At 42.7% G+C, this 16,203-nt stretch overlaps 1 protein-coding gene across 13 annotated transcripts in view; it reads right to left on the bottom strand.

Moving 5' to 3' along the window:
* The window catches only part of adgrl2b.1 (adhesion G protein-coupled receptor L2b, tandem duplicate 1), a 91,466-nt gene that overhangs the window by 37,886 nt on the left and 37,377 nt on the right, over positions 1-16,203 (bottom strand). For 9 of the 13 annotated variants that reach the window (XM_030402094.1, XM_030402098.1, XM_030402097.1 and 6 more), the window contains exons 3-6: positions 14,912-15,125; positions 9,860-9,969; positions 6,344-6,358; positions 4,377-5,177 (exon numbers count right to left, since the gene is read on the bottom strand). In XM_030402094.1, coding sequence (XP_030257954.1) covers positions 4,377-5,177; positions 6,344-6,358; positions 9,860-9,969; positions 14,912-15,125 — 1,140 coding nt within the window. The remainder of the gene's footprint in view (positions 1-4,376; positions 5,178-6,343; positions 6,359-9,859; positions 9,970-14,911; positions 15,126-16,203) is intronic. The other 4 variants (XM_030402096.1, XM_030402104.1, XM_030402106.1 and 1 more) reach the window with 1 other exon arrangement.

Genomic DNA, 16,203 nt, shown 5'->3' with positions numbered 1-16,203 from the left:
TTGAAGTCTCTGCTGGTTGCCTGACGACTGCTCACAGCCAACAACGTGCAGCAGATACAGCAGCAAATTGTCTTTTTGTAAGCAAACCAAATGCAACATGCTAATTACCAATGTACGCAATTATCACAATCCCACTGTGTCTATGTGCACATGTAAAAATAGATTAAAAAAGATCCTGTGGTTAAACAAGAAGTCTAAGTACCCAAGTACAAGAAGAAAGCGTGGTAAATGCACTAAACAGTAAATTAAAGGCTATATCCAGTTGCTAATTATGTTAGGCTATAAACTAATTACATTGCAGTCACATGACTTAAATGTCACCACGACTAAGCGTCCTACTACACTACACTACACAACACAAACTTAACTAAAAACTGATCGATCTACAAGCTGGACAGTAGATGTAGACTAAAGCCACCTTTAAAGATGGAATGGTTTCTGTGTTTGGTGTTCGACAACCTCTGTAGTCTCATTCAGACAACTGTTAGCAAACCAGAAATGGAAAAGCTTAAAAATTCACATGTGAGGTGTTTACTTATGTGTTTCATGTCACAGGGCAAAATGTGAAAGTCTCTTCAGCTATTGCGTTAACTTTACTCCAAATATATTCAGAAATCGTAAATTATTTCCAGGTTTCAGAACTCATTCCTACTTTATAAATAAACATCTGACATTTGCTGAAAATGTCAGACTTTTGCTTTAACTAAATAAAGACCAATAGGCTTCTTGCCACACTAATGATGCCCATTATACCTCAGTGAATAAGGCACGGTGTGACTCCATGTGTGTTATATATCCATGCTTCTTTATTCTCTGAGCATCTTCTCTTGACTCAATAACAAGGCTGTCTAAGAGGACCGTGTAAGTGCTACAGTTGGTCTTTTTGCCCCCTTTACCTAGAGCCAGTGCTGGTAATTAATGACAGTGAGACAAATCCCACAAGACATGAATTTTACATTAGGCTGTTTATATGCACTCGTGCTGTTCTGCTTCATTCGGCCTACGTGACGGGAGCACACGGCTTGGCATGGAAGGTAAAGGGCCACAAGACACATCATGTGCCTTATCCAACACTGTAGAATATGTCATTATTTCTGCTAAATAAAACAAACGCAAGCCATTGAGAAAATTGTTGCAGGGCTCGCCGCTTTATTAGACAGAAAAAGCTCTGCCGGACATATCCTGTGTCTTTGCCGGGTAATTTATGAGGCCTGAAACTGAGCACTGTGGAGCAGCAGACATGGGGCGGTCACAACTAGACGGTTTAAATCAGAGGAAGGTGGCAAAGCGCCTCACACATGCAGACAGGAAGATGTATGTGTAGACAGAAAGGGCAAAACTCTCTCACTCCCTGCCTCTCTGTCTACGCCTGTAATGTCCACTTAAACAATTTCCTTCCATAATCTCGCCAGCTTTCGCCATGACAGCGGAACAATTGCAGCTCTCGCAAATCTCCAGACTCCCTCACCTCAGCCGCTATTTTGGTTGCCAAACATGATGCTTCTGAGGGTGGAACACAGGCTTAGCGCATGATACATCTATAAATGTCCCCGGTCTTGAAGGCTCACCTGGAGGCGTCGTTCAGGGATTCAAAAGCAAACCAAGGAGCAGCGAGGTGCAAAGCCGGGTTTAGCCACAAAATGGCTTCAGCTTTGTGACGAAAAGGTCTCTATCGCGTTGCACGCAGGATACAAAATAGTGTTTTTTCCTTGACATTTCAATTCAGCTCGGAGCCCACTTGTGCTCGCTGCGACCAGATTACGCTGAGTGGCAAAGCCTTTTCGGACAAAGCCATTAATTTTATGCCTCTCGTCTTTAAGGCCTCAGATCAATGCTACCTCAAAGACAAATTAATTTTCTCCTTTCTCCCCTTGTTAGTTTGAAATGCTCTCGGCAATTACTGGCTCAACTGATTGGTTTTTCTGAATTCATTGGCCTGAAATCAGTTAATGCCTGTGCACATCACAAAGAATACATTACCGGTGTCCCTCCAAGTTGTGTAACATCGGGCACTTAGATGTGTTTTTTTATTGGCATGCCCCTCTTTTAGAGAGACCTCTGAGGAGGTGGACTCTCTAACTATTGATTAACGCCGCTCTGTGTTCACAATGCATTAGCAGCGAAAAGGCGCTTTCTTTAAATGTGTGTGAATTGTTTGGAACAGTAAGCAGAAAGATCAATGTGGGGAATGATCTTGGCTAATCACGTCAACTAGGGCCAGAATTAAGAAACCTGCAACGTTACAAACACTCCTGCACAAGGTAAAGGAAATAAAGACAAGTTGCTTAACTCAATCATTTTGTGCTTTGATCACTTTCCCAAAACTCCCTCAGTATAAAGCCCTAATCCTGCTGGCACTTCAGCGGTTCTCCGGGATGAGCCTCGCAGCCAAGGTTGACGCGTCTGACAGAAAAGGACACAGACGCTCATTGTGTTACATGAGTTCTACAAAGGAGAGAAAACACACTGGGTTTGGTGTTCGAGGTAACTTCACTCTGTGGTCGATGAATCTTAATGGGCACAATTAATTTCCTTTACGCCTCAAGTGCCCCTCAGTTTCAGAGAGAGAGACATTATTTCAGCACCATTAGATTACCCTGCAGAACAGGTTGTTTAATTCAACGCCATATCACGGGCAGCAATAAATCCTAATAGCTACACAGTAAAGAAGTTAAAGGTGTAGATCTGAAAAAAACCCTAATAAACAAGAACCAATTATTTTCAAGTGCTTTTCACGAAAGCCCGGCATGCCGCCACTGGTCGAGGCATCTCGAGATGCCTCCTCTCTCCTTCTTGAGCACAAAATGTTCCCACAAAACACACTTAATGATCCAAAGTGACGTGTTCTGCAGCGAGGACGCATTTCTGATTGGATCCCAATAACAAAACTGTGGCGGGAGAGCGGGTCCTCAGAATAATGAGGGAAATCAACAGCTATGTTCTGTTGGGTTCCTTGAATTAAACGCACTGCTCCAGCAGCAAGTGGCAACACTAAGCCTATGTGGCATTTATGTTTACTGAGGCATTACAGTAGCTGAGAGAGCACATTAAACCCTTCATTGGAAATGCTCTGTGATGGCCACTTTCCTCTTCTCCTCTTTTGGAGCCTCTTTTGAGACAAGGAGGGTAATTATGATAATTCACTTGTTAATTACATTTACATACATCAGGACGTGAACAGTTGAGAAGGCAGTTTGCATGCATGACGAACTCATTAAAGTTTGAGTATTTTTCATATCTTTCCTCTAACATGCTCTTAATTGAGGGCTCTGGCTGTTCAGCAAAACAGACACAAACTTGGAGACCCCTTGGGTGTCGAGTTATCATGCTAGGAGAGATTCCAGGAAAAAAAGAAACAGACGTGTTGACAAGAGGCCAGAGTTCAGGCGCACACAGCCGCCATTGAGACATCTACACCAACCCCCCCCTCCCCCCTCCCCTTCCTTCGACAACACAGGTCAAGACTCAGATTTCCCCCTGGCATGAATTTCCAGAAGTTAAAAATCATAACCTAATCCAGACCAGCGCTCGGGGGCAACCTGAGCCGTGACACTGGGTCAAGCTCCTTGTTTCCCCACTTCATGCAGGAGACTTAGCCCGGCTCTGTGGGGTGCAGTCAGGTAATTAAGCCCATCATCAGTTTAATGTAAGGTCCCAGTCTCATGTCACATATGTCGCCTCTCAGCACTTCACAGATTAATTTAAGCCCCCTAACAGCCTGACAAGATCCTTCACTGTAATTGATCTCTCTTTCCAGCTATTCTTCTTCCCTGATTCACCATGTGGTGCATTACTCACACACACTTCAGCCTGGTGGTTTTAGAAATATTATGCCACAATAGGATGGCGATTATCTTCTGATCTATCATAGAAAATGGCTTCTGTTAGGTAACCATGGCAACACAACTTGAAATCCCAAGGTAAGGAGGAGAGGATAACCTCTGCCATACTGGCACAATACTTCTCAGATGCATTCCCAGCAATATATATACACACATTATAGTATTCTAAATTTATATATAAAATTATAAATTCAGAATGGTTTTGGATGAGGCCTAAGGTTAAAGAATTTGATAGGGTCCAAGCTACAGCCGGAGTGAGTGCCTCAGCTCGCCTCATGGTAATAAAGAAATGTGTTTGTGAGGCGCCGTGATACCACTGGGAGCTATCCCTCATTCTAAGGTGAATCTGTAATTTCTGTCTGCAAATGAGCCTTTTCCCCAAGACTAACACAACCCTCTTTTCTCTATCACACCTGAATTGCATCCTAAATTAAAAGGCAACCATTTGTGACATGCCACGCTCCAACCAAACAATAGAGGGACTGCCGAAAGATTGGTGGACCACCAAAAGAATAAGGCTGGCGCAGCTCTCACCTTCTGCAGGATCGGGCGGCCCGAAGTCCAGGTCGTACCGCAGGATGTAAAAGTTATTCCACACGTACAGCTGGTTGTCCCTGGGGTTGTAATCCACAGCGGTGATGTACTGGTACTGGTTGGGGAAGAGGATGTCGGTGTACTCGCCCTGGCTCAGCTTGGTGTTGTAGATGTAATCAATTTGGCTCCTGCTGGCCTCGCTCTCGTTCTCTTCGTAGGTCGAGCGCACCACGTGTAGCACACCGCACACCATGAAGGCGTTGGAGGCGGACCGCTTGTCATACGCCGTCTCCCACGTGGCCTCAAAGCGGAGCGTGTACGGGTTGAGCTGGCTGACCACAATGCGCCCATTGTTCTGCTCCGTGGCGTAGATCACCCACAAACCCCTCTCATCTACCGCCAGGTCGATGTCCGTCTTGCCGCCCCAGCGATAAGGTGAGGTATCGTGATAATTGGCATTATTGACAATAGCCTCGCCGCTTTTGATGCGAGTGCGCAGGTCAAACTTGACAATGTTGCGAGTGCGTTCCTTATTAAAGAAGATAGCACCATCGTAGGCTACGAAGCCTGTCCCGTCAACGCGGTGTGGCAGTTTATAAGTGGTTGTCTGGCGTCCATTTTTGAAGTCCTCCAGAGAGGCGTACTCGATGAGGGTGTCTGTGCGGTATGGCGTCCAGGGCATGAAGAAGACTTTGTCACCGGCCTGCAGCGGGTCTTTGCACCATGAGCCCGCTTGCTGCTCTGCCTCGAACAGGAAGGTGGCGTCTCCTACACCCTTCAGAGTCCCGGGACAAATGAATACTAGTGACAGAGAAGAGAGTGAAACAAAACACAATAAGGCAATATATTTGAAACACACACGACACATGTGACACACATCATTCTCGCTGCTGACAAAAAGATCAGGGACTGTGAATTTTGAGGATTCTTTTAACTAGCGCTTTTGTGCTACTGCTAATGATTCGGGGGGAAAAAGAAAAAACAATGAATGCGTCATAGGGATTATTCAGGATGAGAAATGTAAGGTTAAGAGAGCTTGCATCTCATGGGTCTGCTGCTACGACCTAACAGGGACAAAACAAAACAAAATGTGAACGAAAAAAGGTAAAAATCCTGCAAATGAAAGACATGGGAAATGGAAGAAGTAGTGGTCACACTGTTTCTGTAAATACCAGCATGTCTTTGACGTCAAATGCCACATGAACTGCTGGGAAGATGGACACACTGCACATGCATACTCACATGACTGAGGTCATGAACCAAAATGATAAGGGAACATACTTCACGTCTTGTGATAAGAGTGAACAACAGGTTGTAGATGGTGGTGGCGGCAGCAAAGCAGAGGTAAAATGAAAGTGGAAGGTTGGGGGGATAGATCGAACAACAGTGGTAAAGGATTTTCACTACTTCTGAGACAGGAGAAACCACTGATGGGTGAGGGAGGTCATGGCAAGATTCCCATTTAGACGCTTTTAAATTGATTTTGTTCAGGATTTAAAAAGAAAAAAGGGACACAGTGAATTCTTGTTTTTCCTTTCAAACTTTTTGCGCCAATCTCACTCAGCCATCACTGCTATTTCACATCACGTGCTATGGGTGCAGCAGAAGTTGGGCCAAGCAAACTAAGACTAATATACAAAACACAACTACTGTTCTTCAAAGGTTAACACAGTGCTATGCAAGAGTCCCCGGAACAAATCGACACCGAGCAGCTGGTGTTTTTCGTTCACATTGCCCGGGGAAAAAAAAACTACATTCGATGACCGTGGATGTCATTTGAAAATTCTGTATTTGAAATTCTTTTTTTTTTTTTGACTCCATGGGTGCAAACAATCCTCCTATGGGTCTAGCAACTGACAGGAGAGGCAATCAGGAGGGGGGAGGAGACGTGAGGGGAGCTGTACTCAACACCACAGAACAAGGAGCCAGAGGAGGAGGGGTGGGGGAGGACCAGACCACTCATTTACCTTTTTGCTCCACTTCTATTTCAGGCATTGGAAAAGAAAGCAAAAAAAGAGTGCAAAAAGGGAGAGAAAGGTTATCATGAGTCAACCACCAGGTACAAAGAGAAGAATTAGTCGGAGGATATGACCATGAGCTGAACTGCAGGGCTGCTATAGGAAAAAAAGAGCTAGGGAGAAAAAAAAAGGTTGTTTGTTAGTTGAAATGGCCTCTCTTCCTAGGATATGAAAACAGACAAGTTATGGCTGGAGACAAGCTATGTGCTATGTTTTCCAGCACATTAAACTCCTCATTCCTACAATCTTTTAACTGCCAACAAAATAATGCATTGGCCACTGTAAAAGCAGAATAAATCCCTCTTAAAAATGCTTCTCCTAAGTGGCAGCAGAGAGAAAAAAATGTGAAAAAAAAAAAACTCCCGGTCATATGTAGACGGATAAGATTCTTAGAGAAACAGCACAGCAGTTATTTTTGGCATGTATCGACTGCGGGTGGAATTTGTTCAAACTTTCTAAACACAAATCAGAAATTGATTCCAAACTAGCTCGCCCACACACGTAAAACATGACACGGTGCTAATGTTACAGACCAAACTCCTAAATGAGCCAAAGAGAGCAACAGCACATGAGATGACTGATGAACAGTCAGCCTAATATGGAGCTTTCTTTAGCGGACTGTCGAAGCTACAGAGAGAGGCTGGAGACAATATGTGAAAAATTGGCAAGTTAAAAAAAAAAAAGGAAAAATTTGAGAGCAAAGAGGTTAATCAGGGGGGAGGAAAAGGGGGGAGGCAGGAGGTGAAAGGGAGGTCTGTTTGAAAGGAGAAGAAAAAAAGAGGTGAATATTTCTGAAAATGTTTACAATTCATCAGTTGAAATACAACGTACAGTCACGGGCAGCGACAAAGCCTAAAGCTGCTCTTATAAACTAATCTAAAACACCCTTTTAAGGTAGATTAGCTCAAATCAGATACTGTAGACAGAGTTTAAAATAGTGCCGGATTTAACTAACTCCACAGTACATTTAATTAAACAATTTTCACGGAGAGACACTAAAGCCGATTCATGACCGGAATACAGGAATTCGGTTAATCTCCGAAAAACATGCAGAGTCATCACAGACTTTCAGGATTTTTATACTATTTTACTCTAATATCCTCTGTAATGTGTTTCCACAGGACATTAGTGAATGTAAGACCAAATTCTGTGTGATCTCTCCTTTTATTATCTCGGCAAAAGACACCAAATCTAAAGTCACTATTATTTAAGCTATTTAAAGGGTCAGTTCACCCAAATTGCAAGAAAATATGTATTTTCTCTGTTACCCCCAAGTGGTATCCAGTCATGCATATAGTTATGGTTTTATCTCCTGCCTCTGAGATTTCTTCCACCACCCAAATGTAATAGAAGTGAGTGGAATTTTATTTCTGGTACTCACAGCAGGGGAGGAGAAAACATTTTCTTATGGAATATTTCTTAAGTGGAAAGTTATTCCAGTCAAAACAGTGAGAAAGAATAACAGGGACACTGTTTCTGAAAAGTATAATTTACTTCTGTTGTATTGTGGTGGAGGCTGAAATCTCACAAGAACAGGGATGGGATTCGATAACCTTGAACCGAATCCAGAAAAGGAATATTTGCAGCCTGAAGCTACAACCTTCAAGTGGAAACAGGCAACATTTTGTCACCTAGTGTTTTCAAGTGGTGCTATTGTCAAGACTTTTTTTCCCTACAGCACATGACAAAATGCAAGTTTCTTCATTCATTTACTCTATAATGGAGACGTGAAGGCAGATAGAAACGGAGCCGGGCTGCCAGCCGGACTGGATGGCCAGTCTGGCTTCATTTTCCAGAGAGAGTTCGTGCCCGGTGGCAAGAAAAATTGCATATTGAGCCAATCTACACGCAGATGGTGTCAATATTCTACAGCCACTACTTGGTGCAATCACCATTTTTCTCATAATGATACATTAGAGCAAAACACTTTGTTGTTGCTAGTTTAAAAATGAACCACTATATTGTAATGAAAGGTGTATCCTACTAACTTATAGACCAAATGTTCACAAGCTAGTTGACCTAAAACCTGGAGATCCAGTTGATCTTATATTGATTATGCTTTGCAGTAGCCACCCCTCAACTGTGAATAGCCTGCCCTTGTCCATCTGATCCGCCCCCTCTGTCGACTCATTCGAGTCTCGGCTAAGAACATACTTTGACATTCAAAGCATCTGAGCCCTGCTGATCTGTACATGGCTGCTTGTTTACTGTGTTTGTGTTTTTTTATACTTTGTACATTTTGGTGTTGATCTTTAAATCTTTGTGATGTTTTATGCTCTTTTCCACAGATGCTGGCTTTGGACAGCACTTTGGTCAGCTGTAGTTGTTTTTAAATGTGTTTCATAAGAAAATAAACTCAAACTTGATTATGGATGTTCCTAACTACTCATTTCCTTATGTTTGAAACAAAGTTTAAACTTTGACTAGTCAACAGGCCTTAAAGTAACAGTCAAAACTATGTACAATTTTGTCTATAAGGCTAAACATTGTCCAAAAGAATGACGTAAGATCTTAAGAGGAATGGTTAAGCAACACTGTAAGCATTAGTGACAGAAGCTCGTCTTATATGAAGTAATATTTGACCAAGAAGGCATGAAACTACAGTACGAAATATGTCAAGATGAAATTCAAATCCTTAACGCTGATATAAGATGTTTAAATGTTGGGAAAAAAATGGAACCCGTGCTGATCTGGTTCGGACACCAATTTTGAACTATTCAGATCAATAACCAAAAGGTAATTGGTTTGGAACCCCAAGAGTTGGTTCCTGGCTGGAACCAAAGAAAAGTGCGAAGCAAACTGGGTGTGTCATATTTTACAGATCGGTTTCACGATCTACGATGGTTCTGCTCAAATCACGTGAATACTAGCGGCTGGTTGCGAGATAGCACCAAGTTTGAAGAAACCTGAACGGAACCGAAAGTCTACGAGAGTAATCCTTCTTTTCCCTCACGGACAATCTCTGGCTGAGTGCAGACGGTGGCTTGCAGAGAACACATTAACCAGAGAGCTGCCAGAAGTTTCATTTAGGCCATTACAGAATTAACATTAATTAACAAATACAATAAGGTCCAATTAAAGTTTCTTTAGCCTTTGAGCTTAACAAAGCCGGGTGTTTCGCCAACTTGGAACAACGTCCAAAATGGAAGCAGCTTTCAAAACACAAGCCTAAAGACGGATGTCTCAAAACGCGGTTAAGACAAATCTATCTGCATGGCTGACTTCCACCAGAGTCATTACGGTGAACTGACCCTTTAAATGACTGTACTGCTTAATGCCTCACCTTAATCTATCATCATTAATGCCTTCCAAATACTTACAGTTTCCAGCTGAGGGATCATCTGTAAAACAGACATATATTTGCAACTGAACAGAGACTGTAGTTACAGCACATCTGTCTACTCTACAGACGCTTGAAAAACACACAGTAAGAGTTCAGGAGGAGATTTGGATGGCGATACTTACTATAGGGAACACACTCATACTGGACCTCTAAGTACTTGTAGGTGCCAGGGCATGGGTCGGGAAAGACATCAGAGCCAGTGACAACCACACACTGCGTACGGTTGTTGCACCTAGAGGACAGAAAAAGATTGACCAGAGATTTCATCATGACTCCCCACAGCAAGAGTACTCGGCAAAAGACAACATTAATAACACAGAGGGGGGAAAAGTTCATTGTTACAGCTACAAAGAAAATTGATGAAATCCCCGCCTGGGCTGTCACATATGCATTCTAGTTTAAACCTTGGCAAACAGAGAGAGGAATGAAAGCATTAAGGCAGAGTAAACGGATGCGATGATGAATAGCAGAGTGAGAGGGCTGCTAAGGCATGTTGGGAATTAGGGATTGCATTTCCTCTCTTGGCATCTTTGTGTCACTACTGAAAGGGTTAATGTTCATTAGAACACACACGACAGGTGGCGGTGACATGCGGTGGACTGGCCTCTGGTGAAAACGCGGAGGCTTTCAGCCCATGCACGCATCAAACACAACATGAATGTTGTCGTTTCTGCCTTCTAAATTGATATAGCGCCCTTCAATGTATTACCAATGTGTGAACTGCAAGGTTGGTGTGAGTGTCTTTGCAGATGTTTGCGTGTGCTAAAAAAAAGTTCAAGTAAAGAGGAAAAAGGAGGAAAAAAAAAAAGAACAGCAGAGCACCAAGTGTGTGTAAATACTGTATAGGGTGAAATTGGCGCCGCTTCAATCGAGCTCACTTGAAGCAGAGGGATCGAGAATAATGTCAGCAGTAACAGAGGCAAACAAGGAGAAAACCGGCACCAAAATAGGACATTCAACAATTTGCAAGACGGAGATAAATATTTCAGAAGGTCAGCAGCAGTCATGCAAGTTGGACATCACATTTCGACACTGGACATGACTTTCAAAGAACCATTAGTAATTAAAGAGGCTTTTCTGTCGCTGCAAAATGGGATTTCTGCTGCACAACAAACCACACAAAAACCATGACTGAGCGCTTTTAACTACGCAGCGTTGAATAAAAAAAGGTGAACGTACATTAAGCAGAAAGAAACTTTACTTTTTCAGGCTGCACTCTAAATCCAGCTATGCATTTTCAAAAGAAACCCCCCCCCCCCCCCCCCCCCCCAAAAAAAAAAAAAACTAATGGGTTATTGAACATTATATAAGGATATAAAAAATAAAGGTGCGAGGCCCATTATGAAGTTAACAAATAGCCTCAGAAGCATCATGAGCGATGGTTTAAAACATCACGGACAATACGGTGCCAGCTGCACTTAAGAGATTCACTTTTATGGGCTTCACTGCAGTGAGAGCTGCTGCGAGGGAGAAGGGTCACTGCATCAAAATGTGAACTGACTGACAGCCGATGAGAGCTCTTCAAATACACTCTGAGATATTTGGTTTGATTCAGTGTTTAGAGTTGAGAAGTCTGGCTGACACTGTAGTTCTGAAACCCAGAAAGTGCATTAAACGGAGCCTTTATATACAATTTTGAGATAACAATAACTCCAGAAGAAGATAATGTTCTCCACTCCAAAGGATATAAATGTCAGCTATGGATACTGTGGTGGATTTAACATAGGCAAGACATGATGTGAAGTTCATTTGATATATATGTAAGTGTCATAATGTTCTTAAAACAGGTATTAATGAGACATTAATCAACAGAAACCAAACTGTACAAAGTGCGACAGCTCACTAAAAGCACAGAAAGAGAACACTTTACTTCAATGTTCCTGCCTTAACACTGGCTGCCCATTGCTTTTATGATTGATTTTAAGATCTTACTTATTACTTTTAAAGCCGTTCACGGCCCGGCCCCATATTATTTATCAGAACTGCTTTCCCCTTACCGACCTGCCTGAGATCCTCCGGCAGAAACCTGCTGCTCGTTCCCAACTGACACTTAAACACTAAAGGGGACGGAGCGTTTTGCTGTTCGGGTTCCTCGGCTCTGGAGGATACTGCACTTGCACAGCTCTGTTTGAATGTATCCATTGTTCTGCCCATTTCATCTCGATCGATTCATATTTTACTGTGTATCTTTTGATAAGTGCTGTTCAAATATAATGAAGCTGCATTATATATGTATAGTATCCTCCACTTCCAGAGGCCACAATATTATAATCCTGTTTATCTGCTGAAGCATCAGTGATAATACATTAACCAAATTAACTCATAGGTGTGATTGGCAAAGTACAAAACAATTGAAAATATACGGGCTGGCTCACTTGCCAGGTCATGTAAGGGGTAGACTACAGAATTTATTATACTTGTCAAAACGAAAATAGGAACTCCACTATGTCTCTCTTTACATTTATTTTGTCCCGTTGTCAGCTTCAGCTGAGAAAGAAATAGTTCGCCCCACACGTCCAAAATTCTTAGAATACATCAGATAACCTTCCGCAATGATTGTAGGCTCTTTGGTGGAGCTCTGCTCTGAATGAAGTTCTATCGGCGGCCTAATTGGCTGGATAAGAGCGGTGAGACTGAACAAAATCATTAAAATTGCGAACTGGAAAGACAAAAAAACCATCTGAGATGTACCAATACTATTTTTTCCTTCCTGAAACCAATTCTGATATCTTAACTACCAAATACAGAGTACCAATCCATAAATGTACATTTATGTACATATATATACTGTATCATTTCTATTTTTTAACAGCTGTATTGAACTCATTCTGTATGGATGTGCTTGAGGTTACACAAGTCATTCAGTGTTTATGAATACTGATTGGAAAAAATATATATTTTAAGTGCACATACAGGTGTACGGGAAATAGCAGGATCCCTTCCCTAATATATAAATTAAATGATATTATACATTCCAGTCCAGCATTTTAGAGAAGCATCGGATGCATTTCTGAGCTGGTATCAACATCAAAAAACTCTGAAATCAGTGAGCTAAAAGACATTAAAGCTGCAGTGTGTAATTCTCTGCGGGTTTGTCACTGCAAATGAGCCTGTTTACATCAATTTATCTTTTGATCCACTGTCAATATAAAAAAAACTATTGATTAGTGCAGCTTTAAGTAAACACTAAATACATCTGTATGATTTTCTCTCAGAATTTGCTCTGGCATTTACTCCGCTGCAGTTTTTAGATGCTTCGGCTGCTGAGTAAAGGGAGGTGTTGTTGCTAAGCATTTTGACACGCTTGCTCTGTTTTAAAGTGCCACTGAAATCACTGCTTGTAATCTCTATTGCACTGAGCACAATCTCATGGTAGTAAAGTATTTGAATCCTGCTTGCTTTCCATCTAAGAGTTGTACCTCTGACCGGCTAAAAAGATTTATTTTGTCAGTTCCGCTGGGCCGGAGAATAGGTGACCAAGTCAGCAAAAACAACCTTGTTTAGATGATCATCTTGTATGTGAACAGTTTTTAAAAAAAAAAATGTTATACCTACGCTGGTAGAAAATAGAGATGTTGGCAGAAACAGAGAGGTCAGAGGAGACGTCCATTTACAGTACATCTTGACAGACTCTGAGTTTCCATCAGGTCCTTCATCCATTTTTCATCCAGCCACTTTTTTCTTTGTCAACAACCTCACATTTTACTCCACAGATCACTCCTGATGTAAATGTTGCTGAAAATCAAGCAGTCTGATTCCTGTCTATTTGGTGTTTGTTTTGAGAAACGGGCCGCTGATGATTACTTTTTGCCACAATTTCCAAACCAACAGAACTGCCACTCTGTGCAGCAGGCATCCCACTGTTTCTATCTATCCAATCTTGTCTAATATGTTTGTTTATCTGTCTGCCGTGCTATTGCCTTTTGTTAATCTCTCCACAATATTGCAGCACATTTTGTCCTAATTTGATGCACTTAAAATATCCTCCTTGTTTCACTTGCTGCAGACTGAAGGAGGACTAATCAGAAGGCTCCCAAAGCCTTGCGACTGCTTTAACACTCCTGGTTATCGCATCAACCTTAATTACGGTCAGGAGCCCATTTCCTCTGATCTGAATCATTAGAATAATTCTGGTTAAGGGCTTGTGGTGCAAAGTCTTTCTCAAAAGCTTGCGCGCCGCCTCCGGGGGATCTACGACAGAGATAAGTTTGAAGTGCAGCTCCGCCGAGTGCGAGTCAGACTTGTCAACAGATGTGATGCACAATGTAGCACGTCGCAGTCAAACCGAAGGGCATGGACACTGTCAGCTGCGTGTTACTGTATGAGAGCGCTGGGACTGGGCTGTAAATTTAGACAGACATAGCAAGACTGGAGGAGCTGATCTATGCCTCAGCTATTCTGTAGTGTTGCATCTCATGGGAGTAAATACAGAAGTGAATGATGCAAGGGGAAAAACCCAGAGGTGTAAGATAGTGGGCGATGAGGCTCAGAAGCCAGCTAAAGGGGGGGGTACAGGTTAGGGCAGAGCGGTGCATTAGAAGATGAACTGCGCTGGTTACTATTTATGAATAGTTCATCTGGCGCCCTTTAAAAATACACACACCTCTAGGGGTAGAGCAGTGGTGAAGTGAAGTGTTGCTGCACCGTCGTTTGACAGCGAAGCAGCGTCCTGTGAGAGGGTAACGGGGATAAAAGGCAGCGATGATGGGCATTGCTCACTACCTGAGGCACAGCCACTTCAATGCGGTACAAGTGTTTGAACAAAGCAAAGCCCAATGTTCCGGAGAGGGAATCAAGAAGGTGTTCATGCGACTTTGCAGCCTCTGTGAGCTACGCTGATTATGACTCAAACAGCAGCAACAACGCGCAGCTGGTGTGAAGAGCTGCGCCGCACGCATGTCAATTCCTGCCTGTCAAGAATTAATCTGCGCCCCAGTTTTCTGAATTTCAAAAAACCGCCACCTACATAATCTAGTCAATGAAGGGATAAAAGGTGTGAGATGTTGATTAATTGTCCGGTATGTAGGTGGCTGCAAGAGCAGGGTGATAATTTAAGCATTTTATTTTGTCTGCGAATCAGAGAGGGTTAAAAAAAAAAAGAAAGAAGAAAATAAGTCTCTCTAGCTCCTGGTTATGTTTGTGAAATCAAATCCCTCCTCTCCCCAGAGTTTTACCTTTGTGATATAATCTTGTAGGCATCGGGGAGGTAGCAGTTGACGTTCTCCATCTGGAACGGGTCAGCGTCACAGATCTTGTCGTCAGTCCGGCCATAGTTGGCCGTCTCGATCATAATGACATCACTCCCCGGGCAGCGGAGATCAATTGCATATCCTTCGCATGAGAGCTCTCTCCTGACCAGCCCGAAAGGCAAGGCCGCACGGCTGAACCCTGACGGAGGAGACAGAGACGAAAAAACTTTAGACAAATAATGAAATTAATGAGTGGAAAAGGGATCGCTGCTTCAGTACAATAAGACCACACAAGTCAGATCCACTGGCACAAAATAAATAGGCAACAGCAGTCCAATGTTTACCGCAGTTTTAAACAGACGGGGCCATTACACGCTATAGAGGAATGGGGAAAGACGAAACAATTCATCTCTCCATCTCTCTGTGGCTTTGGATGTTGGCTATAGGCATCTAATCTAAGTCATCGGAGACCTATGTTAACCTCATAAATTCTTGAGCAAACACAAAGGCTACAGAGACATCAGGAAGGTCTCCACCTAGAGAGCATCTACCGCAGAGCCGAAGCTATCTGGACGGAGATGAGTCGTACAGCCCCGCTCATTTGTTTCTTTGCTTTACTTGCTCTGTAAAGGAAGATGGAGAAAAAAGGCAGAATCCCGGCAGAATGGAGTGTAATATAATCCATTTTACAGTGTCGGCGATCGAAGAGTCTGGAGTCCACACAGGAGGAAAAATCTATACACGGAACACAGCAGATGGGAGCGCAGCCAAATAGCTCTACTTTGGGGGAAAATTAACTATTTCACTCAAAGCTGGCGCCCCCTCCTCCTTTTTTTCAAGAAGATTACAATGAAATCGGGTATTCTTTGGTATTTCCTTCTTCTGCGTACTAAAAAAGTCATGTCACAAATGGTGTGGAGCTACAGATGTGGAGATTTGCACAGAGAGAACAAAACAATGAGGAAAAGAAAACAAAAGAAAGCGAAATCCATTATCTGAGGTTAAAATGATCCAAAGTGAGAAAAAAAGAAGAAAAGAAATGTAACTGTCTGCAATTCTGAGAAAACAATTAGGTAAAATCTAAGCAGAACATGCAAATGCGTTCCATTTAAAAAGTGCAAGCAGAGCGCTGCATGAACTGTCAATAATCGCTGTTGTTTGCAGCAATAGTGGGTCCCTGAGGGGGCAGCTACCATTTGTATTTTCTGCACTGCTCTCTGCTAATTAGCCCTCCTTTCAGCCTGTTACCTTTTCCATGCTCCCATTGGCTCCCGAGC

The sequence above is a fragment of the Sparus aurata genome, chromosome 21 (assembly GCF_900880675.1).
Source record: "Sparus aurata chromosome 21, fSpaAur1.1, whole genome shotgun sequence".
Classification (NCBI taxonomy): domain Eukaryota; kingdom Metazoa; phylum Chordata; class Actinopteri; order Spariformes; family Sparidae; genus Sparus; species Sparus aurata.
Note: the sequence above shows the minus strand (reverse complement) of the source record. Positions and strands in the feature narration are given on the sequence as shown.